The sequence below is a fragment of the Stomoxys calcitrans genome, chromosome 3 (assembly GCF_963082655.1).
Source record: "Stomoxys calcitrans chromosome 3, idStoCalc2.1, whole genome shotgun sequence".
Lineage (NCBI taxonomy): Eukaryota > Metazoa > Arthropoda > Insecta > Diptera > Muscidae > Stomoxys > Stomoxys calcitrans.
The window spans coordinates 95896260-95922573 of NC_081554.1; the positions used below are offsets into that span (position 1 = coordinate 95896260).

General features: G+C 38.1%; 2 protein-coding genes and 1 long non-coding RNA gene across 4 annotated transcripts in view; all 3 read right to left on the reverse strand.

Moving 5' to 3' along the window:
• Positions 1-17037, reverse strand: part of LOC106085012 (protein bicaudal D) — a 112077-nt gene extending 95040 nt beyond the window's left edge. The window contains exons 1-2 of one of the 2 annotated variants that reach the window (XM_013249010.2): positions 16744-17037; positions 15621-16666 (exon numbers count right to left, since the gene is read on the reverse strand). In XM_013249010.2, coding sequence (XP_013104464.1) covers positions 15621-15854 — 234 coding nt within the window. In that variant the 5' untranslated portion in view covers positions 15855-16666; positions 16744-17037. Of the gene's footprint in view, positions 1-15620 lie in introns of both variants that reach the window. The other variant, XM_013249009.2, reaches the window with a different exon arrangement.
• On the reverse strand, positions 13048-14546 carry LOC131995537 (uncharacterized). Its single transcript, XR_009397491.1, has 3 exons — positions 14415-14546; positions 13776-14194; positions 13048-13554 (listed from the first exon to the last, which is right to left on the reverse strand). It is a non-coding gene; the product is annotated as an uncharacterized LOC131995537 (long non-coding RNA).
• A 4695-nt stretch (positions 17038-21732) lies between the features above and the next one.
• LOC131996069 (uncharacterized protein K02A2.6-like) lies at positions 21733-25029 on the reverse strand. Its single transcript, XM_059365517.1, has one exon. The coding sequence runs from the start codon at positions 25027-25029 to the stop codon at positions 21733-21735; it is 3297 nt and encodes a 1098-aa protein (XP_059221500.1).
• Positions 25030-26314: the final 1285 nt, after the last annotated feature.

The following is a 26314-nucleotide window of genomic DNA, read 5'->3' on the forward strand; positions in this document are numbered from 1 at the left end:
AATCAAATCAACTCTTTTACATATATTTTTTCTTCATATTCCTAACATTAAGTGGTTAAGCACTTTTACTCTAGAGCGATTTAAATATGATAACAATTAAATATAAGCTTAACAAAGACTGCTTTCAGTAATTAAAAATAAACAAAAGAGTTATTTAAACACAAAATAAAAACATATTAACACATTGCTAATATTTGGTAGGATAGCCACGTTGTTTTAAGACTGCACTTAGTCTATTTGGCATGGAGTTTACCAACTTCTCTGTTTCCTCAGATGTTTTTTTCTGCCTGCGTGACACTTCGTAACATCTCCTTGCTGGTTATAACGTGCTGACGAATTTTTTTCTCCAATGGATCTCAAAGATGCTCAATGGGGTTGAGATCTGGTGATTGGGGTGGTGTTTTAAGCTGCTTTGTAGTGTTATCTAGAAGCCAAAGCCTAACAACCTCCGATGTATGCTTTGGATCGTTATCTTGTTGGAACCAAAATGTCGTTGGCTAACCCTAGTTTAGCAGCGCTTGGTTTCAAATTTTTTTTTATCAAAATATTGAGATAACCCCATTTATCCATTTTGGACTCAATAAATTCTAATTGACCCACTCCACTAGCAGCCATACACCCCTACACCATAACTCCACCCCCACCGTGCTTCACCGTTCTAACTCAATTTTGTTTTTCCAGCTCAGTCCCGGACTTACGCCACACTATTTGACGACCTTTAATGCCAAAAATACAGAATTTGCTCTCGTCGGAGGAAATAATTTGTTTCCAGAATTCAGGAGGCTTATTGATGAAAGTATTAGCGAATGCAATCCGCTTTTGTCTGTTTATGACTGAAATATACGGCTTTCTTCGAGCAACTCTTCCATGAAATCCAGCTCTATGTAATATTTTTCTGGCAGTTTCGGCACAGATGCTTTTTTAAACATTGTTTTAATATTTTCAACAATTTTGGTTGATGTTATACAAGGGTTGTTGCTTGCCATTTTAATCACTTTGTGCTCTTCTCTAACGGATAATTTTTTTGGACGCCCAGGCCGAGGCTTTGAAGTTATAATGCCGGTTTCTTTGTAATTATTAATTACGCGCTGGATAGAAGAATACGTTCTTCCAACTGTTCCACCAATATTTCTAAAGCTTTGTCCTTCTTTACACAATTTAATAAATATTTTTCTTTCAGATATGCATATTTCCTTTCCTTTAGTTTTCATGTTTCCAAATTTATTAATTTAAAAAAAAAAACACGTGTAACTATCACTTGTTATGATAATGAACTGAAACTGATCAAAAATAAGAATAAGCATCATAAAAAGTAACAGTACTTTCGAAGTAAACAAAGTGAGCGCAGACTTTTTGGTTGTCATAATTTCTTCTTATGAGACAAAATACCGTTAGAACGAAAAAGCAAAAGCAAACTTGTATTTTTGTTTTTGTTTTCTAATTTAAGAAATATAAAGAAACAACATATACAACAAAACTTAACTTTATTTATTTTTTTATTTTGTTTTTTAATCATAAAAAAAAGAAATTGTCACATGAAGGCAGACTTTATGGACTATGTGTATATACATATAAGCCATGATTACATACGCTTTCCGCTGCTGTAAAAATATACGCGCGTACATATTGAGCATTGTGTATGTTGTATGTACATACAACAAACATTTTTACAATAGTTGCCATTAGAATAATATACAGCGTTTTTTTCTCTGTTTCTTTTATGGTCACTGCAATGTGTCATAGCAAAAGCAGCAGGACATACTGTGCAACAACTTACAACTATTTTTGGGCGGAAAGTTAGCAAGTGTGGCACAACACGACATGTATAAAGGACAGACACAAGGACAGCACTGAATATAAAATTCATATGAAAAGATTTACAAAACACACTCATGCAAATACACGCACATGCACACAAAACAGCTACTAAAAACTTTGGGCAATTTTGTTCTTTAGGAAATGGGTTTCTTGGGGACTGTGATGTGGCGGATACAACATACGTACACATATACATACTCATTGTTGTTCACAACCGACCGACGAACAACTATATCATCCATCATTTAATCGTTCATGTTCACCTACTACTACATACTTGTGTTCTCTTTGATGCATATTTTATATTCCAAAATGTCAATTTAAGGTCTAAGGGTACTGATACATCAGCACCTGAAATATTTAAATATTATCCAAAGTAATTCTATAGTTATGACACTATTGAGTATGATAGGCAAACTGAGAAGACTGAAGGATTTTTGGTTTTTGTTCTTTTCTTTTTGAAAAATGGAAACTTCTGATAACCATAGAAATAGGTTGCCGAATGTTTCCGTTATTCATGGTATTTAATAGAATGTTGTACCAATAGCTATGCTCATAGTTTAAAATTCCTTTGTACTGAACCATCCTGAAGTCTTTAAAATTGTTACATATGTGAGCGTTTAAACGGCAATGAGATCTCATAACCACTTTGTTCACATCTTCAATAGCTTGAATAATCTCCCACTTGAATACGGACCCTCCCCCTTACCCTAACGCCAGATCTCGGAGATAGGTGGTGCGATTTAAGCGAAATTTTGTGTGCTCTCATATAGTACCCTAAAAGTAAAAATTTGGCATCCAAATTTCGGATGGGGTACCTAGGGGGGCCGCCCCTCCTTAAAACCTACCAAACATATATTTAGACCAATCACGACAATATGGGACTCAAATGAAAGATATTTAGGATCAGAAAACGTATATGATATCCAATTGTCGGATTAAGTGTTAGGGGGACCACCCCAACCCCCAAACACCCCTAAATCGGACATATTTATCGACCATGGCAATATGGGACTCAAATGAAAGGTATTTGCGAGTGGAATACGAATCTTATATCCAAATGTGGGACCACGTTTCTGGGGGTCCAACCCTTCCCCAAAACACACCCCAAACAGGACTTATTTACTGACCATGGGATTATGGAGCCTAAATCAAAGGTGTTTGAGTGTAGAATTTGAATCTGATATCCAAATATGGGACCAAGTGTTTGGGGGCGCCACTCTCCAAAAACATTCCCCAAAGGAAACAAATTTACGACCATAGCAATATGGGGCTCAAATGAAAGGTCTTTGGGAAACCGATATCAATATTCTGGAAAAGTGTCTATGGGGCCACCCCACCCTCACAACACCCATATAGGAAGTATTTGCTGACTATTGCAATATGAGCCTCAAATAAGAGGGTTTTTAAAGTAGAACACAAATCCGATATATATTTTCAAGGCCAACTCACTGAGTGGCCACCCTTCCCCCAAAACACCCCCAAGCCGGTCATGGAGTAGACCACGTATCTGATATCAATATTAGGGACCAACTGTCTAGAGGACGTTCCACCACCTTAACAACCCCCAAATAGGACGTATTTGCTCACCAAGACAATTTGGGTCTTAAAGAGAGTGGATATTAATTTTCATAGTTTTTATGGACAAACCGGACATATTTGCTGACTTTTGCAATAAGAAGTTTAAATGAGATTAGAAAACGAATTTGATATCCAATTTTGAGGCCAATGGCAATTTGGGGTTCAAATAAATGATATATAGATATATGACGTTGCTGATATATTTTCCGGGCTTAGTGTTTGGGGGACCACCCAATCCCCAAAACAACCCTAAATCGGGCATATTTACCGACCATGTCAATGTGGAGCTTAAATGAAAGGTATTGGAGGTAGAGCAAGAATTGATAACCACTTTCGGGACCAATTTTCTGGGGGTCTACCCCTTACCCAAAATACCCCACAAACAGCAATTTTTTACTGACCGTCGCAGTATGGGGCTCAAATAATGGTATTTGGGAGTAGAATACGAATTTGATATCCAAATGTAGGACCATGTATTTAGGGCATCACCCCTTCCTCAAAACACGCCCCAAAGGGTAAAAATTTTTCGCCCATGCCTATATGTGGCTCAAATGAAAGGTATTTGAGGGCCATTTGTTTGGGGGACGCCTCATAGTGTAAACTCCCTTAAACCAATGGCAATATGGGGTTTATATAAATAGTATTTGAGAGAAGAACACGATGCTGGTATTTTTTTCAGGGCCAAGTGTCTGGGGGACCTGAAAACACCACTAAATCAGACATCATGAGAATATCGGGCTGAAATTAAGTATTTTAAGCATGGAGTACACCTTACATCCAAACTTAAATTCGTAGACCAATAAAGATCATATGGGATTCAGATAAAGGCATTTATCTTGTTAAACTGTTAGTCAAGTGATATACTATTTTCGTAGCATGGTATTTCACCAAAAAAAAAGATCTTTAATTGTCGAAAATAAATATTCCAAGGAAACTTTTGTTCCATATAAAGTAAAAGAAGGCGCAGCGGAGCGGGCCCGGGTCAGCTAGTTTGCATATACATGTAAATTTTTAAGACTCAATTAAAAAAATTATTGAATTAATTAATTGAATTGTTTGATTTAATTGAAAATTACAACATTTTCGATCATTAACGTAATTGAAAGAAAAAAATCCGGATTCGAATTTTTAATTGAAAAATGTTTGGTGTTTTGTGTGAATTTTTTGTACACAGAAATTAATAATATTTTAATTAAAACTGCTTCAATCACAAACAATGATAATATCAGTCACAATTTTTGAAAATGTAAATGAAAAAATTTTCAATTAAAAATGTTGTATATTTAATTAAAAAAATGATTGAAAATTTTAAAATTTACAATTAATTTTTTATTTGATCCAAATAACAAATGAGTAAATTCTTTTGAAAATTCCAAATAACTTCTATATTTGGTACACAGATGTTTACCTCCTGGAACATGAACTGGAGGTGTGTTGTTTGGGGTAAGGTCCGTGGGCACCCGTATAAAAAAATACACCGCGGGGGTTCTCCAAAAACTTGTGATATCGGGTAAGGGTGCCCTACACATTTGTTGTTGTTGTCGCAGCAGTGTATTGTGCACTAAGCCCTTGGCCGAGAAAGGTTAATCCGACACGTATATGGCGAAATGTAGGACGCATGGGTCTTTGAAATCTCCTTCACTTTATATTATAAGGGAAAAATAGTCTTCAGTTGAATTTACCTAAACCCATTATTATTGAATCAAATAATTTTTTAATGTAAATTACAAATCACGTTTGTGATTGAAAAATAACATATTCAATTAAAAATATAATTGAATCAATTAATTTTATAATTAAAAAAAAAACAAATTTTTCGCGTCACTCAAGAGTTTGTTTAAACTGCAATTCGAGCAAAAAGGGAAGAATTTCGATGTATGAACAGATTCATCAACGTCAAGAGAGCTCATAACTCATCAAAAATAAATACTAGAAACCGTCTATATAGACGAATATAGAGACCCTGAACCGATTACCTTGAAATTTTCACAGAATGTGTAGGTTGATCTGGAAGGAAACATAGGCTATACAATTTTTTTAAATTGGGAGGGGGCGCACCCTCCCCCTATTACACTACTACTACCTAAAAATAAAAGTGGAGCGATCGGGACAATATGGGATTCAAATGGAAAGTATTCAAGAGTAGAGTACGAATTTCATAATAAAATTTGGGTCCAAGTACCTGAGGGGCCGCCCTAGCCCCAAAACCCCTTAAAATAGGTTTATTTGTCGATCATGATAATATGGGACTCAAATGAAAGGTTTTCGGGAGTAGATTACGAATATGGTCAGGAAGTAGGAATAGGCTTAATAATTTATTGATAACGGAAGCGGGCGGACCCTCCACCGTTACCCTAAAAACACAACCCAAAATCTAAAGTGGACCGATAAGGGCAATATGGGTATCCCATGAAAATTATGCGGGATTAGATAACGAATCTTGCATACAAATTCATGTCGATGTATAGAGGGTCACCCCACCCCCACAAAAACGTCCAAAATGGCCATATTAGCCAATCACTGATATATGGGGCTCGATTTGTTTGTTCCGTATAGACTAAAAAACGTCACAACCCATTTTCTCGAAACTTTCGCATATTGTAGAGGTTGGTCTGAAAGGAAACATAGGCTATATAATTTTTCGGTATCGGAAGGGGGACGGACCCTCCCCAATATGCCAAAAACACAACCCAAAATCAAAAGTGGAACGATCGGGGCAATATAGGTGTAAAATGAAAGACATTGGAGAGTATATAACGAATATGGTATTAAAATTTGAGTCTAAGTACCCATCGGGCCGCGCCTACCCCGAAACTTCCCCAAACAGACATATTGGAGGTTAATTTCAATATGGGGCTCAAATTAAAGGTATTCGGCAGTAGATTTTGAATAGGGCTTACAAAATCAGATCGAAGTATATGACTATATGATATTTGAACCGATTTTCTTAAAATGTTCATAGATTATGTAAGTTTTAGATATCGGGTGGAGGCGGAATTTGATGAATTTGATATCTATTTTCAGTACAAAGTTCCGGTGGCCGCCCCAGCCCCAAAACACCCTCCAAACGGTTCATATTTACCGGCATTGGTAATATGGGGCTCAAATGAAAGGGATTTGGAAGTGCAGCACAAATTTGATATCCATATTTGAGTCGAAATGTGCCATCCCTCCACCATTGAGAACATTACCCTGAAGAAGAACATTACCACCAGGAACCGAGAAGGGGCAATTTCTCACACATCAATGAGTACTTTCCGGTTCAAATTTAAACTCAATAACCTTTTGTTATAGCCAAGTCCGAACGGCGTCCCGCAGTGCGACTCCTCTTTGGGGAAAATTTTTTAAATGGCCGTGCATGGCATTATACCTCGCAAATGTGGCCAACATTAAGAGGGGATAAACATTAGATGTTCTCGCCAGAACTCGAACGCATTCAGCTTCATAGTCTACAATGGCACGAATTCGATAAAAAGATATAAGAGAGTTAAAGAAGGCGCAGCGGAGCGTCCCCGGCTCAGCTTGTAATTACATAGAATTTGTTTTTTATTTATTTCGCATGTTTTTAGCTTATACGTTTTTTTTATATGGAGTTTGACAGTTGTTCATGTGAAAAGCCGAATAGAGTGCAAACCTTTAGTACTGGAATTTTGAAATCTTGCGTAAATGGACTTTAAAAAATACTTTATCTTATAAGCTCTCCACATCTGACTAAATTGATACACAAAAAATTTTGTATGCTATTTTACGCGCTTCTTTGCTCTCCTGTAAGATTTGTTGTTTTGGTCTAAGTATGTAAATAAGAAATGTAGGTATGTCTGCTGTTAATAGTCCTGAATTGTATGATCAGCCTTTGGCACAGTTTGCTTCAAATCAAACATCTCAAAAAAAGCATTCACACCCAGTTACAATTGACTAAGTTGGTAATGAAACTTTAATTAGCTGCGAACTAAAGTAAACAAAACACAATAAATTTTCCACAGCACAAAGATACGTTCGAATGGTTTCCTGTTAAAAAGTAATTTAGACTCCTACAATAAACCATTTATGCCTGACTGGCTGACTACATTATACCTTTGCCCTCCAGGTTCCCAATGACTAATTAGCGAATTTGTCAGTAACACCAAGTCAACATAACACACTTATCCACCAGTCAGAGACCATTATCACACATACACCATAATAAGAAATTAAGGACGACGAGTTTCCGCGAAAAGTTAAAAAAGTACCAAACCCACCTCCATACAAGACTAGCGGAAAAGTGTCCAATAGAGAAGGATTTTTTTCGAAAAACTAAAAAACAAACTAAAACCAAAATCAAAAGTTATACCTATGTATAGAAAAGACAATTCAAGGAGCTCAATGTCCCAGTTAAGACAAGGGAAAGAGAGAATTTTTTCGTTTGTCTGGCAAATGGATGGGCTCACTGTTTTTTTTTTAATCAGGTTAGGCTGAAGAGAAGACGAATCATGTTTGGGTAGCTCGCTTCCCGTATTTCATTAATATCAAAAATGGTAGAGTGCAAGGGTCACATTCTTATCCTTCTTCTTTGAAATTGTATACTAAAGTTTCCAGAAACATGTAAAACGGAAAGATCCGCTTCACAAAAGAAGCCGTAAAGGCCATCCTAGCGCATAGGCCACCGTATGCTTCAATGACTCTGAACGCCTGTGTTCGAATCCAAGCAAGAACGCCAGAGAAGCAGTTCACTAATGCTGTTGGTATTTTTCTACGGAGTGGTGCTACTTAGTCACTCGCCGCATGGGTTGAGCACAGTCCAATTAAATTTTAAGCTCAACGGCAAGGAGCCTCCTTTTCTATGCCAAGTCCGAACGGCATAGCATAGCGACACCGCTTGTTCGAGAAGTTTTAACATGACAGGATACCTCAAAAATGTAGCCAATAGCGATGTGGGCGTGAGTGTATTTTCACTCTCGTTCGCTTACGAGAGAAAAATGTTACTCACACACGCTCATGCAAGACTTTTTTGTATGTCTACTCACGTTCACGCACGCTCACGAGACAAAAATTTTAATCGCGCACGCTCACCCTCACGCATGACTCACGCCACACTGACAAGATACTCAGAAAATAATTTTTTCCATGAAACGAATGATATTTTTTTCAAACGAATAATATGTATCGTTCGGTCCCTGGTTACAATCGGGTCATACATCTTGCACGTTGGCATCAATCCTTGCTCTGTAGGAGTTGGGGCGGCTGCATCTGCCGCAACGTAATTGAACCAGAACTACTCTGGTTTGCGGGGTAGGTCAATTTCTTCAGGTGCAATGGGAGGCGGTCGTTCAAGGCCCAAGGACTACATTCACCCGGTAGCCATTTACCGCATCTGCTACCGTGTCTGCATGAATGTTTTCTAGACCTGCTTGATATGCCGCTTGATCTATGCCGCTTCTCTCTTGTAGCGCTGAACCTCACGCTCTAGATCATGTAGATCTACCTTAAGGCTTCTGGGCGGTGGATATCTATCCACAAGATGATGATTTGGATGGTCTATGCGACCATCGTCCATGTTGGTAAGTGACTCATGTGATTGCCATTTTACAATCTAATTTGTTAGCCTTTAATCTGTTCTTCGTAATCAAGGCAACGTTTGAACAAACATAAAGGGGATACCTCTCTGTGAGCCGGCACGGGATAGCTGTGAGCACAACACAGGCTGGAACACAGAGGAGAGAGATTGCTGACACGACGAGTTACCGAGCGCGACCACAGGTTGCAGATATTGGAATGCTCCATACGAAGTAGCTGCAACAGTCAGTAGCAGCCGCCCGAGAGAGTCTCAGTGAGAGGCCGGGCGGCCGGGCGGCATCGGCTCTTGCATAAATACTAAGTGCCTATGACATCCGATATGACAAGGCGAGTTATTGGCACCTTTAAATAACCAATGGCCACCTTGTTCCTGCGGCGATGGGTCCTTTGGCCGGAACGAGCTTGCTCACCCAGGAGCTTGACGAGGATCCTCTTGTGAACTTTTTTAATTCATGAATATGTAGTTACACTAATCCAATTTGCAAAGTGCTTTTATTCTCCCAGCAGCAGGCCGATGATATGATAAGTCTATTAGTAGGGTAGATAAAATGCTGTCCTTCAAAGCCATAGTTCGTAAAATCCTTGGAGTAAACGCTGCCGCTTGCCTTTACTACTCTACTTTATTAATTAATTTCATTTGTTTCTGTAATATAAGAGCCGACTGTGCCAATTTAACATTTTTACCACAATTATACCACAATTATACAAAAACTGTTCGTTCGTTTTAAATATCAAAAGCTATTACACTTAATCGGATTTCTTCAGCTTTTAATTGTTTTATCAGACGCTTTAACTAAATCTTGTGGTAGAGCTTTTTAGCCTACATTTTTTCTCAATCGGCAAACGAACGATTGATAGTCGCAGATTTTTTTTATTATCCCCTGAAAAACCAAACAACATCCGAATATAAATTAATAAAAATCTCAAAGATAAGACGTTACTGCATGTTTTCATTTTGAAAGAAGAAGCAACACATAGTGAACGGCTTGAACTGTGAAGAATTGTTAGTTCGAACTTGTTGCTCTAGAAGACTTGACAACCTTGAAATACCTATGCCGGTGATTAAACCAAATCAAAAGAGACACAAACTGAAAAACGGAATTGCTATGGACTAGATGCATGCACTCGCCATCTACTATCGGCTCCATTTGTTGTTTGAAAAATGTGGAGCGGAGAAGCATTTACAATAGGTTTAATTGCTGCAATGCTTTAGGTATGATCGCTGCCCTAATATCTAAGCAAGTAAGTAAGTTTCCCGCCACGTGATCATTAATGGCCAAATGAGTCAGTGTCCAAATGAATGGCTGCACAAAAAGACGTACGAGAGACCGCTCTCGCACCTGTTAAGAAAGCACGCACATTGCTGAGGGCTGTGGGCTGTGGGGAGAGAAGAATGCGAATGAAAAGATAAAAAGCAAATGAAATAAAAACGCCAACCTCCCAAAGAAGTAATGGGAAATTATGACCCTACTACCTACAATACATTCGTAATTGTACAGCAATGTACAAGTACAAGTGTTGATCCAATTAATCCCAAGACAAATGCTAGTGGCGAATATTTGACAAAACTTCAAAAATTCTTTTTACACTTCTCTGTCTTTGTCCCAAAGCACTGTTCGCCAATCCGAAGAGAAGTAAAATAAAAAATTGCATGTATGAACGTCATCAAAAATTGTTAACCAATAAAAAACCTGGTCGATACTTTTCACTCGTATTGTATTGTTGTTTGTAGGTACTCTTGCCAAAATTGTCCGTCAAACAATTGGGGACATTGGTAGACTCTTTGAAGCGCAACAGAAAAACCATTCGAAATTGCGACAGCGCTATCCAATGATTTTCAAAAATGTTCATATAATGTTGGCAACTTCAATGCTTTTTACAGTCAAGGTCTCTGAAGGCTATGGTAAAGCTACATTTGAATGTATCGTTACGTGCTTTGATATATTTCTTAACAAATTATTTGTAATGTTTCCATGTCGAGACAGAGGCGACTGCCCGATCGTATAGTACACGATATAAATGCGTCGGGTTATGTAGCATTGAGAATGGTTTATAAGTAGAGGGAATGTGGCAGCCAACGAGCTAGTCAGAGGGCCATTCTATATGCGAGTTTCTCGATAGGGTGGACGTTTCCTACGATGACCGCTCGAATGAGGTGTGGGCTGGCGCAATGGGTGGCAGGGAGGCTAGTGTCCTGTGGCCGAATGTTTCGCAAAACAGAGCAATACTTATCTAGAATCAGAGGAAGCATGGCCTCGGACTTCTGATAGAATTCCTGCAAAATCAGGTGTTTTACAGTGCGATTGGCACAGGAAAGAGCGTCTTTTGCAATCTGCGATGACGAGCAATTGGAGATGATCACGAACGTTTGTGTACCTGCCCTAAATGTGCCAAGAGTACAAAAAGGGTTGTTGTTGTTATAGCAGCGTGTTGTGCACTGTGGCGGCAGACCTTGCCGATGAAGGACTCCATCGGGTGAAACCGGTACATACAACCGGCTGCCATGGGATTGGGGTTTTATGGTAACTCCTTTTTGCGTCTGTTGGCACTTAATACTCACGACATTCTGAATGACTGCAGGAGTCTCAAGTGGCTCACTGGACGAAGCACTCAATTATGAGAACTCCTCCCAAGGCCGCCTTGTTCCATTCGTTTTTTTTTTTTGTGGGTGTTGGTTTCCTCTTTCCCTTCTCCTTCGTTTATGTTCTGTTCGATACAAGTCTAAGCTCAACGATAAGGATCTACTTTTTTATTGTCGAGCCTATTGCAGCAGACCGACAACACTAACGTAGTGGAAAAGTTTCCACTAAGGTAATTACCTCACAAATGTTGCCAAAACTAGGAGGGAATAACCAACACTGACAATTTTTCTGATGATATTCATTTTCTTTGATTTGATGTTCTATGTGAAGCTTAGGTGCGTAAACATTACGAAAAACTTGATTTTAAATTCGTTGCTCGTTTTTAATTAAATTGCAAAGATTTTGGAGGATATTCCTGACTGTGTTCTGGCGATTTAAATATAAACATCTTCTCTTGGCTCTTTAGTCGTAAGCAAAATAGGTAAAAAGCAACTCGTCGATTATTTCAACTCATGCTAAAGATGACCATATATGTATTCACTGACCCGGCTAATAAGTCAAACTAGCAGAATGGAATGTTTGCTGCAAAATTCTCTCTCAAAGGAAAGCAATTAACCACAAACTACGATTGAAAGTTTAATTCTATACCTATTTTAGATATTAGTTTTAATCACGTGGAGTTAAATGGCCTTTCGGATATCGATATTAATAAATTCCCGGTACGTGCTATATCAGCATTTGTACAATAAGAATTCTTGAATGCCTGCTTGTCTTATATGCACGTTATATAAAGGGCCAGTTGTATGCTATTAACTTTTTGGAAACACTGTTTTAAACAGCTCATGCACTTTCGTGTTTTGTTTCACTGTCAAACATCTTCGGTTTGGTCTATTATTTAACCATGAATAGTCTTACAAACGAACAACGCTTGCAAGTTATTGAATTTTATTATCAAAATCCGTGCTCTGTTAAGAAAGTTCATCGCGCGCTCCTTTCATTGAGCGACAAAGCTTTTTTTTGGCTCAATGGTTAAGTAAATAAGTAGAATTGTCGATTTTGGGGTGAAAAATAAGCAAAAAGCATTACAAGAGCTACCAATGCATCCAGAAAGTCACAGTTTGGTGCGGTTTATGGCCTGGTGGTATCATTGGACGGTACTTCTTCAAAGATGATGCGAATCGTAACGTTACTGTGAATGGTGAGCACTATCGTGAGATAATATCCCAAATTTTTTTTGCCCAAAATGCAAGACTTTTACTTGCATGGCATGTGGTTTCAACAAGACGGTGTCACATGCCACACAGCACGCGTAACAAAGGACTTATTGAAAGGCGAGTTCGGTGAACATTTTATTTTACGTTCGGGAACGGTCCATTGGCCACCTAGATGGTGCGATTTAACGCCTTTAGACAATTTTTTGTGGGGCTATGTTAAGGCTCAAGTCTATACAGACAAACCCCCTTCAATTGACGCATTGGAAGACAACATGAAAGCATTTATTCGTGAGATACCGGCCGAAATGTTGGAAAGAGTATTGGACTAAGCGAATGGAACATTTGAGGCGCAGTCACGGTCAACATTTGCATAAAATAATCATTAAACATTTAATTACATAGACCGTACTATCGATTCAAATAAAGATTTCATGCATTTTTTGGATTGTATGCGTTTTTTTTTTTTGATAAACGTTTTTATGGCTCTTTAACAAATATGACAGACCAATTAAAAACAATCCGATGGCAGCCTGTTGTACGCACCGGATTGACCCGATGGAGTCCTTTGTTGGCAACGGCTGCCGCCTCAGTGTACAAAACACTGCTATAACAACAACCAATTAAGACACATCTGCTCATGGCGATTTCGTTCAAGGGATACCCAAGCAAGGTAGTCCCTAGTATTGCAAGGCCATTGACTCTACAATTCTCTATGACATCTTTGTAACCTGGCAGCCGGAATATGTGCATTTTTAGTTATTCAGCCGCTAAAATCGTCTTCAACGTGACCTTTCTTCTTCATCCAACTAAAATGAAGTGTAGATATTGAGTGGTGTCAAAATAATTGCTTAAAAATTAATTGAATTTTTTAGTTGTTTTTTCTCCAAATTGGAGTCGAGCTGAATGACCATGAACATTTTGTTAGACGGGGGGATTTGATTTTTGAAACGTTTCTAACATTATTCTCAAGGTCATTCAGCTCGCCTCCACTGTGGAGAAAAAACAAATTAATTAATCATGTACATACATGACCAGCAAGGCGTATTTATCAGGTGGCCGCATCAACCCAGCTGATAGAATTTGATATGTCAATTAATGTTTGAATTCGCCTTACAAAAATATAAACATCAAAATAAAAATGTTATAAGATGATTTTTGTGTTAGGTTCTTAAGCTTAGGTTATATAATGACACACGTCTAGTATCCACAATCGCTATAATCACGCTCACTCGGGGAACTTAGATCCATTGTGCAGCTCCCGAAAAAGATTCAAAAATCGCAGAAGAACACATAAAATTTACTGAAGTGCAATGCCAGACATTAGAATGAAAAAAATAAGCAGTCGATATGCATGACAATAATGGGGACCCAGTGAACTGGAAAGGTTCCCGCTAATCTGCCATTTCAAGCCCCTATAGTATTGTAGTTAAGAATGGGACAATGCGCCTGAAGATAATTTAGACAGGAAAAAAGGTGTTTGTTTAGCCATAATCCTGCGCCTTCCTCTGCAATTTCTAGGTAGTACCACAATAGATCATCAACCATCTCATACGAACTAATGCTGCGTAAGTCCGTCAACGTCCTGATATTGCAATGGATCCCTATCAGTAGCGAGAGCGCCAAATCCACTCCATCTAGGAAATGTCCCCTTAACAAACCAAGTTACCTCATATTGGTGAATAGCACCGACTTTATCTTTCGGGGGGTTTAAGTCAAACCCATTGTCGAGACTTTGAGGCATGAAATCGACACTCGTCTTCGTAGCCAATAAACTTTAAACCCTTCATTTTCAAATCACTTGAAAATCCCTGATAGCAAAGAGACTTAAAAAGGGGTACAAACCACCTACTTCTGGTGATTGATCAATCTTTCTATTTGAGCCCTTTGCTTGTGGTACGCTAATTACCTTGCCCATCAACATATTATGAACTTAACTCATGGCGTCCTTCTGATTCCAAACGAGACACACATCTAGGAAGTTGGATTTGAGCCAGAACTACCCTGGTCTGTCGTGGTAGGTAAAAGGCAATCTCTTGGTAGCGATTTACCGCTTCCATATCCTAGTAAAAACTATTTAAATCTGCCATCTTGGTGATTTTGTGGGATAAGCCTTTGGAGCTATGGGAGTTTTGTGCATTTTTATTGTAAATATGTTTTTTCGTTTTTTCTTGCTTGACACTCAAGAATAAATAAACTTCTCCATGGTCGAACCACATTTGAAATGTCACGGCAAATTTAATTTTCTGCGCCTTGTTTACAAATTTTGACATATCAAGTTCCCAAAAAAGATGGTTTATTGTAGCAGTTCGCCGATGCGACCACCTTATTCTAGGCCTTGATGACCAGCCTGTAACAGACACACATAAATAATAACATTAATTGATTTTCCTATTATCACGCCAATACAAAGTCAAAATTTATTCTTTATGATAAAATTCGTCTTGGATTTTGTTCAAGAAATCTTTTTAGTGAAAATTAACGAATATTTGACACTTGTTTCGCTTGTTTATATATAACACACAAGTTGACTCAATGGATGAAAGGGAAAGTCAAACGTAGAAAATACCAGAACATTCACATATTAGCCTCCACCATTTTGGATTCGAAGTGGAGGACAGTAAATCTAATATTGAAAAGGATCTCCATGGTCCATCCACGATCGTGTGCATTGAAAGTATTTTTAAATACATCCATTTTCCCATTAAGTGTTCCAACAAAATTGCGTTGACAACTTTGCAATTGGGGTTTAATAACAAAAACCAAACAAATACGTATAGTCAAATAGTTGAAAAGACGACCATGGAAAGTTCAATTTTCAATGGGCTCCATTGCAATACCATCGTTTGTTTGTTTTGCCCTCGGGTGTACTTACTTCGTGTGTAATATCCAATTCATGTTTGGCATTGTCATACAATGTCTCCAACTCCTCCAAGCGCTGCTCCAACGATGACTTCTCTTCCAGCAATGACAAGCCGTATTGAGCCGATTGGGCACGTTCACTGGTCGCTTGGTCGAGTTCACGCGTTAAACGTTCAACTTCCATGCGGAGTTCATCGTTGGTCTTGGACGATGTGCCGCCACCACCAGCACCTGTATCCAAAGACATGTTGTAGACGACTGAAAATTTTGATGTGTCGTGGTGATGATAGCTGTGTTGTTGGTAATGGTGGTGGATATCTCTTTGCTTAGGCTCACGGCGACGTGCACAGGATTAGCGCGCTCCTGCTTTTAAATCTCAACAAAGTCGGTAGTTTTGTGTTGTTTCAACAAATTTTGTGGAAGCAATTATTTGTTGTAGGTTTAATGGACGGGCACGAAAAAAATTAATAGGGGCGGGGTGAGAAATGCAGGATATGGACGATTTTTAAAAAAAATTTGTTGATTTGCTTTTTGGTCACAGAAAGAGTATTTTTTGACTTTAACTTTGTTTTGTTTTTTTTTTTTTGATTTCGTTACACAAAAGGTGTGGCAACTCTTCAGTTTATTGTGGGCGGAATCGTGATGTGTGATTTACTTGTGTTTTCTTTTTTGTTATATATGTTGAGTTAGATGGTTGGATTTTGTTTTGTATTTATGCGGCGATAACCGTGTTTAATTAAAAACTTTTGGATTTGTGTCGTTGTTGTTTGGTAACTGGAGGGTTTATTCTTGAATTTTCGTTTTTAACTTTTCTTTGTAAAACCACCTTCGGGCTGCTTTCTTTGGACGTATTTTCATTAAATTCTAGTTGGGATTATTTGTTGGATTTGCGTTTTTTGCATGAGAAACGTCAGGAGCGAATTTTGAAAGACTCTCCCAAAGACATTCTCTCTTGCTCTCTTTTGACAAAAGTTAAATGCTCTTTGACTTTTTAATCTTTTGTTCTTTGGCAATTTGGAATATATTTTTTTGCTTTTCTTGTTTCAACACTTTTTTTGTCTGGGGAATGCATAAATAAAAATTATACGGCCTATTTGCAGTATTCACTTTGAATTTAAATTTTGTTTACAACAAACCTAAAATATTAACAATTTTCTGTAAATAGGTGACTGCCGTGACGTCACGATTTCACTACTCATCCACAAGATGGATGTTTCTTTCATATTTTCAACACTGCACTTTCTTTTTGCACGAAAAAAAAATTTTACTGTTCCACTAAAAAAAAAGATAATTCATGTGTAACTTGCCAATTACTTTGAATTTATTAATACTGTCAATCTCTTGTGCTTTGTGGATTTGGGGATGCAGACCAAATTATTTCTGCATCCGTTCTGCAATGTTATTCCTAGCCCAATCTAGTTGGAATACACACAGCACACACACACGCGCACGCATGGCCGTTCTGCATTCACAGGAACTTGATAACGCATCATGATGTGGTATCAATTCTATGTGAATTCTCTCGGATAATCGATACCAATGAATCGAAAACATGTTGAATCAGCCGATTAATTGATTTGAATTTGGTCGTTGAGAGAAGAACTGATTTCAACTTTCCGCCCGAGCGTCTCTTAAAACGCATCAACGCATCTCAAAAAAAATGTGACGAAAAAAATTAGTTCTGTGAGTGAGAATGGTAGCTGCATGTCGCTGTTTCAGAATATATTTCGCTTCAATTAATTGCAAATGTAATCATATGCTCACGAAATGGAGACCAATTACGCTGATTCAATGCTAGACACAAGTCTTCTTGTTTGACTTTTGTTTACGTTCTGGCGAAGAATAAAATCAGTCGTATTTCACAATACTCTAATGGGCATTTGCGCTGCGAATGAGTTCCCTACCTGGCTTAATCCCGTCACAGTTCGAAGAGCGGCCTTCTGATAGATGAATTTAAATTATTCACTGCGTGTCACATAGCTGACGAGACCACACTTGCCCCTGACCTGTCAACTGCTTTATACGTGGTCAACAAGGTTTCTTTGTCTGCACGCCAAGTGCGACCAGCAAGTGACTTGAGGAACTTGTTTCTACTTTTGACTTATCGCAAATTCCTGTGACATGTGGGGAGAATGTGTGAGAGCTGTCATATGTCACAGCAAGTATTTTGGAACACTTGATGGTCGTAATCGATTCTCCATCGACTATGACATTCAGCTCATTATTACTCACGCGTTTTTGTAGTGAACAATATAACTGAAAATTTGGTGGCAAATATCTTGAAATCTCTTGCAACGAAATAAGAGGCAAGTTCGTTGAGGTAGACGTTCAACTTACCGCCGATGACATCAAAGGGTGGGGGCCTCCTCCTAATCCTCCTCACATATGATCTCTGTGCCATCTAGTGGGGGTGAAATGGAGGATACATATAGAGGTTAATTAGTGCCGTTTTGACTTTTTATCGCTAACGGTTGCTACCAGGATGCACTTATAAGGTGAGGTCATGCGAACAGCTGAGTACAATTTTTTTTTATTTTTGTTTTGATTTTGCAGTTGATCCAAATGTCAAAGGCTTGATAACACAGCTGTGATTTTTTTCTAAAATCTTAAAAATATGTTCTATTTGATCCGATTTTATACACGTAGGCAACAAAGCAGTCTTATAATGGCCAAAATACAAATATTAAACACATTTTAAGAAGATAAGATGTCGTGTAATTAATAAATAATGAAACACAAAGCAAATGCAGCATTTATTGTAAAAATAATTTCCACAAAAAAGAACGAAGTACCAGCATTTATGAGTTAAATAAGCACAACTTTGTCCCTTTGTCAGCATCTTCCATTTTAATCCACAAATTACAGGATGCATCCATAAGGTGAAGTCATGCGAACAGCTGAGTAGAATTTTTTTTTTATTTCTGTTTTGATTTTGCATTAAATCTAAATGTCAAAGGCTTGTTAACACTGCTGTGATTTTATTTTAAAATCTTAAAAGATGTTTTATTTCTCTGATATTCCACACATTAGCAACAAACCGTGTTATATTTATTTATTTCCAAAACCACTTTGACATTTCAATTTACGGCATTTGCCAATCAAGGTAGTTTCGTTGGGGGTAGTTTTTTGTTGTTTTGCTAATGACAATAACTCTTAATTGTACCATGCAAATTTTGATGTTGTAATTACAAAATTAAAAGCCATGAAATAATTACCAGGTACTGTACCGCAAACTGCTGACTACAATTTTTTCTCGCGAAGTCCACTATCTGTCAACGAGATTTGGTTGTGTGTGTGTATTATAGTTAAGAGCTATAACACACACAAATAACGAAAAATGGCGCGAACTGGTAATATACACAATATCAGAGTTGCACTAATCACTGATTTTGACAGATAGTGCACTCAATATTTTATTGTTGGGCAACTGCCACTGCCTGTAAATGAAGATATGTATCTAGACCAAAAGTGCAACACAAACCTTATCATTTCGTGCAGATTGATTCTTTCGAGTATATTTACTTTATTTATTTATTTATTTATTCAGAACATGTAACAAAAAGCACCAAAAAAAAGTCAAATTACAATGGGCTACTCATTAGGGTGTTTTACAGTTAATAACAATAATTAAGTAACAAATGCTTGATGACTAAGAAATATTTAACAACAATAGTGAGTCAACTGAGCCATGTTTAAATAATACTTTCCTTGAAAGAGATTTAAAACAAATTTAAATTTAGAAGTATTTAATTATATTAGTAAAATAGAAATTGGTCTTTTATAGGGTATAATTAAAAAAAGTTTTATTTTATTCGCTATATTCCCAAAGATAAAGAAAGAAAACCATGGCAATCGAAGTTTCCAAATATTCAATGCAACAACAGGAATTAAAGAAGCATAAATCATTTTTTGAATGTGCAATATACAATCATTAATAGGCCGACACGGGATAACTACAGGCTGGAACTTTGAGCTCCGACTTGTGTGGTGTCCATCGTTATCACGGGAAGCTTAGCTGAAAGCTACCGGGCGCGTCCACAGGTTGCGGATGGTAGAAAGCTCCGTTTTTATGCGGAGTAGCTGCAAATGTGGCCACGGACAGTCAGCGATTTTCGAGAGGAGAGCCTCAGTGAGGACTCAAGTGGCACTGACTCTTAATTAAATACTGAGTGCCAATAATACTCGAGATGACAAGGCGAGTTATTGGCGCCTTCAAATAACCATGGCCAACATCAACGTCTGTTCTCAGGTTAGGGGCGGCTGGAGGCGAGCGTCGGATCTTGGAGCAAGCGGCTCCACAAAACCCATGAAATTGGGGCGCTGGACCTGTAAAACTATGGGAACTACTATGAGAAACAAAGGAATAGCAAAAACGGACCTCCCCAACGTTGACGACCCACGCAAACGAAAATAGGACCATGATTTGCGGATCTGCACCTGGAATGTCCGCACTCTTTATAGAGAAGGTGTAGTGTAGCGGATGCATTAGAGAAGTACAAGGCAGATATTACCGCCTTACAGGAAGTGTGATGGACTGGGAATGGGGTCACTACAACACCAAACGGTGACGAACTATACTATAGCTGCCATAACACGAGGCATGAATTTGGCTGTGGATTTGTGGTTAGTCGGAGACCTTGTCTCCAGTTGAACTCCGGTGGATGAGAGGCTAGCCATAATTCGCATAAAAGCCAAATTCTTCAACATCAGCCTTATTTGTGTCCATGCCCCGACGGAAGACAAAGACGAGCAGACCAATGATATTTTCTACGAGGGACTAGAAAGAGAATATGACCGCTGCCCCGCCCATGATATTATATCGTTCTGGGAGATTTTAATGCGAAGATAGGGAAGGAAGACATTTTTGTCGGAACGTTTAGCCCCCACGAGATAACGTCTAGTAATGGATTGAGGCTGATTGATTGGTCAGTAGCAACGCGCCAGATGAAGGAGAGGTATCGGGAGAAAAGGAGAGAGGAGAAACGTCTACTCCGCAGAAAGAAAAGGGAAATGGAAAGACGTGAGTGTGAGCGAATTGAGATGTGCAGGATTCGATTCTTTCAAAGGCAGCAGTTACACCTTCCGGTGACCGACCTATGATGTCGACGTCGTAGGCATAGGCGAGTATCATGTGCTCTCTTGTGATCAATATGCTGTAGTGTATTACACTATTATGTTAAGAGAAACAAGCGGCCTTGTAAGTATTCAAATGCTTACTGTTTTCTTTATTGCAAATCAAAGCTGTAAGAACTACTAATGGGAGCTTAGTACTAAATATATGTATAAACAGGTGTATGTGTGTATGTGTCTATGAGATACATCAACTTATGACAACAGATATGAGAGAGAGTGTTAAGATGTTAGAATGTTAAGATTTATGTACAATGTATAATTGTGTATTAGAGTGGTACTTAACAATTAATACTCTATATGCTCCTCCTAAAGCTGATAATAAACAAATGATTTTATATTGAAAATACATAGAAAATTGTAATTGAGTTATTTCTTTACAACTCTACCTCCCTCTCGTGGTCTGAGCTCCATTCTAGTGAGTGAAACATCCTCATTCATTTGCATAGGAACAGGTTCAGATGATGATGTGTTGTTGTTATTAGTTGTTGTTGGTTGCTCGATTGGCTGTTGTTTTTGTGTTAGATTATGACCACGAATTTGATCAAGATGACGTTTGATGTCGTTGTTGTTGTGAGACAAAACACAGGAGTAAGATTGTGGACCTAGTTGCCGTTGAATTACTGCCTTAGTCCAACTAGGTTTATTTGGATTTCGATAATCGCGTACTAACACAGTTTCACCTTCAAAAAAAAACTCTTTGCGATTACCGTTGTGATGAACTATGTTGTTGTCTTGAGACTTAAATATGTTTTGTTTTGTTGTTGGGGGTTTTAGAAGACTAAATCTGGTTTTCAGTTTCCTGCCAAAGAACAGCATAGCTGGAGATTCAGTTGTTGTGCAATGTTTCATGTTTCTGTAATCCATTAGGAAACGACATAATATTTGATCCAAATTGGCATCTTTGTTTTGGTCTAAATTTGCTAAAATAGACTTTTTAAAAGTTTTGACAAAATTTTCTGCTTGACCATTTGTGGACGGATGTCCCGGAGGAGTCAAGACATGTTTAGACATGTAAAAGCAGTTGTTAAATCTTTGGTTTTAAATACTTCGACGAATTTTGAAAAAACATCGATGATAATGAAGAAATGAAAATTTTTAATCAGGCCAGCATAATCAATGTGTATTCTGCTCCACACAGAACCATCAGGCACCCATGGAATTAGGCTGCTCTTTTCCGGGCTGGATTGCAATTTTTGACAATGAATACAATTCCTGATTAAACCTTCGATATCTTTATCAAGACCAGGCCACCATATATACGATCTAGCCAAAGCCTTTGTTTTTACAATTCCCAAATGGGAACGATGTAATTCTGTTAAGATTGCAGATCTCAGTTTCTCTGGAATTACGATTCTGTATCCCCACAGAACGCAATCATTTTCGACAGAAAGTTGTGTATCTTTTTCACGATATGGCGTATACAAATCTTCTTTTAAATTGTGCAGGGTTCCACTTGCAATACATTCTACTACTTTTGACAAAACAGTGTCACGTCTCGTTTCACGAGATACAGTCTTGAAATTCAAGTTGAAATTTTCCTCATTTTCTATGAAATTTATATAGGAATATTCAATATTATTGCTCTCAAAATTTCTTTGGGGCATTCTAGAAATAGCATCAGCTTCATTTTGCACTCCCTTAACATGTTCAACGGTGTAATTAAAACCGGATAAAATCAGTGCCCAGCGTTGCATACGTGCTGAGGCCATCATAGGCAAACCTTTATTTGCACCAAAAATTGCAAGTAACGGACGATGGTCCGTTCTTAGTACAAAAGTATTTCCAAGTAAATACTGTTTGAGTTTTGTTACACAAAACACAATCGCCAACGCCTCTTTTTCAAGCGTACTATAATTTTTCTCACTTTTTGATAATGCTCTTGAAACAAAAGCAATGGGCTTGAGACCATCCGAAAATTGGTGAGACAAAATTCCTGCTACTGCACTATTCGAAGCATCCGTTGTTAATATTATTGGTAATTCAGGGTTGAAATGGACCAGAACCCGATCTGAAGTTACAAACTTTTTAATCAAATCATACGCCTGCTGACAATCATCCGACCAGACAAACGGAACGCCCTTACCCAACAAGTGGTAAAAATGAGACATGATTTGCGCAAAATTCTCAATAAATCTGGAATAATAGTTCGCCATACCAACGAAAGCTCTTAATTCCGAAACATTTGTAGGAATCGGGGCAGAAATTAAGCTCGAAATTCGATCATTATTTTTGCTAAGTCCATTTTTATCAATATTAAAACCCAAATACGATATTTTGGATTTGAAAAATTCAGACTTCTTTAAATTCAGTTTTAATCCAGAACTTTGTAATTTTTGTAGAACCAAACGCAACGTACTTATGTGTTCCTGCATATTTTTACCAGTGACTGTAATATCATCTTGATATACTACAACATATGGAATTCCTCTGAATAGATTTTCCATAGTTTTTTGAAAAATAGCTGCTGCTGTCTTAACACCAAAAGGTAAACGTTTTACTTTTAAAGTTCCAATGTGCGTACTCCACGCACACAACAGTTGGGAATCCTCATCAAGAACAAGTTGATTGTAGGCATTCGACAAATCAAGTTTAGTGAAAAGTTCACCACCCTCCAAAGAAGCAAAAATTTCTTCAATCCGAGGCAAAGGATACTTGAAATCCTCCAAAAACTTATTAATTGTGACTTTATAGTCTCCACAAATGCGAAAATCGCCATTTGGTTTCAAAATTGGTACTAAAGGTGTACCCCAATCGGAGTTATCTACTGGTTCCAACACACCAGTCGCAATTAAATCGCGTAATTTCGCCTCAATCTTGTCTTTCCAAGCCAAAGGGACAGGCCTTGGTTTACAAAATACAGGTGTTGCATTTTCAGCAACCCTCAGTGAAACAGCATTGATATTATATTCACCCAATTTTTCCTCAAAAACCTCAGAAAATTCCATTCTCAACTGCTCGATCACGGAATTTAAATTTGGGCAAATTACATTGTTCACTTGCAGCAATTCAAAGTTGAAAGCACGTAAAAACGAACGTCCAAGTAATGGGGGATTCGATGACTCAACAACAACAACAACTACAGATTTAGTTTTACCTTCAAAAGTAATTGAGGCATCATATTCACCAACCAGCTTCAATTTGTCTCCGCTATAATCCACATATGGTACATGGCATGGACGAAGAACCTTCTTAACATCGTTGTTTTCATAAAACGACAAAGGCAACAATGTACATGGCGCACCTGTATCACACACAGCATTCAATTTGACACCATCAATTATTACTGGAAGGGAATACACGTCACTAGAACCTCGCTCAGCCACACTAAAAATAGAATAATTGAAAACATCATTATCAACATAATCTTCACTAGTGTCATTAGAAACGTAATTAACACTTCTCTTTTTATTGTAGCAAACAGATGCCAAATGGCCAATTTTTCCACAGGAATGACACTTGCTGTTCTTGTATTTACAAGACTGCGAGCTATGGTTACGCCAACCACAATGAGAGCACGATGATTTTCTTTCACCGTCGCCGTTATTGTCTCTGCTGCCACCAAAATTTCCTCTGCTGCCACTGCCTCTGCTACCGCTACCACCGCTGCTGCCACCACCACTTATGTTACCGCCATAACTATTGCCGCTGTTACCACCACCGCCATTTTTTCTCGAAGGCTTCGATCTGTTAACAAAGTTTACTGAACTTTGATCCCTTTCTGCTACTTTCGCCATGTTTTTTGTTTCCAATATCATAGCTTTTCTCAACGCACTTTGCACCGTTAGAGTTTCATCTTCCTCACATAGCCTCTCGAACATAAAATTTGGCAAACCCATTACAAATTGGTTTAAGATGAATGCATCTAAATGGGCTCCAAATTTGCAATTAAGTGCTAGGGTCTTCACACGAGCATACCACTCAGCAACAGACTCGCCATCATTCTTAACTGCCACATGAAACTTCTTCCGCTCACTAAAAACTATCGTTGGTGGAGTATATTGTGTGTCCAATATCACACACAGCTCATCATACGTCTTACGAACAGGGGAATCAGGGCTGCATAAACTATGTAGCACTTTATACGGCACTGCACCAATCGACTTCAACAAAATCGATTTTTTTATGTTGTCCTCTGTGCAACCAATTTCACAGAAATGGATTTCAAGGCGCTCTTTCCACACTTCCCAAGATTCCACATTAGGGTTGAACTCGTTCACATTCGTTGTTTGGAACACCGTCATTTGACCACTATTTAGAGTCACATTTGCATCATCCATTTTTGGCGGCATTGAATAATTATTTTCATTTAATTCCATAAAACAGTTTTTTCATTTGCATATATATATATACATACATATGCACTTCACTTTTTTTTTATAGGTTATTGAACCTCAAACTTGAAATTGCAATCGTTGTTGCTGTTTTCCGTTATTTTTTTTTCTCCTCGTCGCCAATTATGTAGTGTATTACACTATTATGTTAAGAGAAACAAGCGGCCTTGTAAGTATTCAAATGCTTACTGTTTTCTTTATTGCAAATCAAAGCTGCAAGAACTACTAATGGGAGCTTAGTACTAAATATATGTATAAACAGGTGTATGTGTGTATGTGTCTATGAGATACATCAACTTATGACAACAGATATGAGAGAGAGTGTTAAGATGTTAGAATGTTAAGATTTATGTATAATGTATAATTGTGTATTAGAGTGGTACTTAACAATTAATACTCTATATATGCCATGTCTATTCACATCTGCATCTCGTATAATCTTCTCCAGCAAGATATTAAAGAGATCACACGATAGGCTGTCTGCTTGTCTGAAACCTCGTTGGTATTAAATGGTTCGGAGAGATTCTTTTCTATTCTTACTGAGGAAGGCGTATCAGCAAGTGTCATCCTGCAGAGTCTTATTAATTTTGCAGGGATACCAAACTCAGACATGGCTTGAAATACCTTTGAACGTAAAGGAGTATCGAAGGCGGCTTTGTAGTTAACAAAGAGATTGTAGGTGTTGATTTGATTGATTGATTGATATGGCGTAGTTTTAATATCTGGTCTAGGGTGGATTTACAAGGTCTAAAGCCGCATTGATAGGGCCCAATTATCTCATTGACTTCGATCTTGTATGCAATGTGGAGGAGACTTATTCCTCCGTAGTTGGCACATTCTGTCTTGTCTCCTTTCTTGTGTACGGAACATAGGTTGCTGAGGTTGCAATCATCGGGTATGCGTCCTTCTAGCCAGATTGCGCAAACAAGAATCCAAAGTCAGTCAGTGAAAATGGGTCTGGCAGTAAATGGAGATAAGACGAAATGGATGACGAAATGGATGGATGATGAACTCCCAAAACACCTTGTACAACTGAGCAGATAAAGAAAGTGGAGAAAGTTGGGAACCACAACTTTGAGATAGTCGGTAACTTTATCTACCTCGGCATCACCGTAATCGAAACGAATGACACCAGTTTTGAAATAAAGCCAAGAATAATACTGGCAAACAGATGCTACTTTTGGAATAAATAAGCAGTTTAGGCCACCTCTCGACAGACGAAGATTACACTATACAAGGCACT

Bases quoted from the DNA above. Each gene is read 5' to 3' on its own strand.
- LOC131996069 (XM_059365517.1), bottom strand. From the start codon at position 25,029: ATGCCGCCAAAAATGGATGATGCAAATGTGACTCTAAATAGTGGTCAA.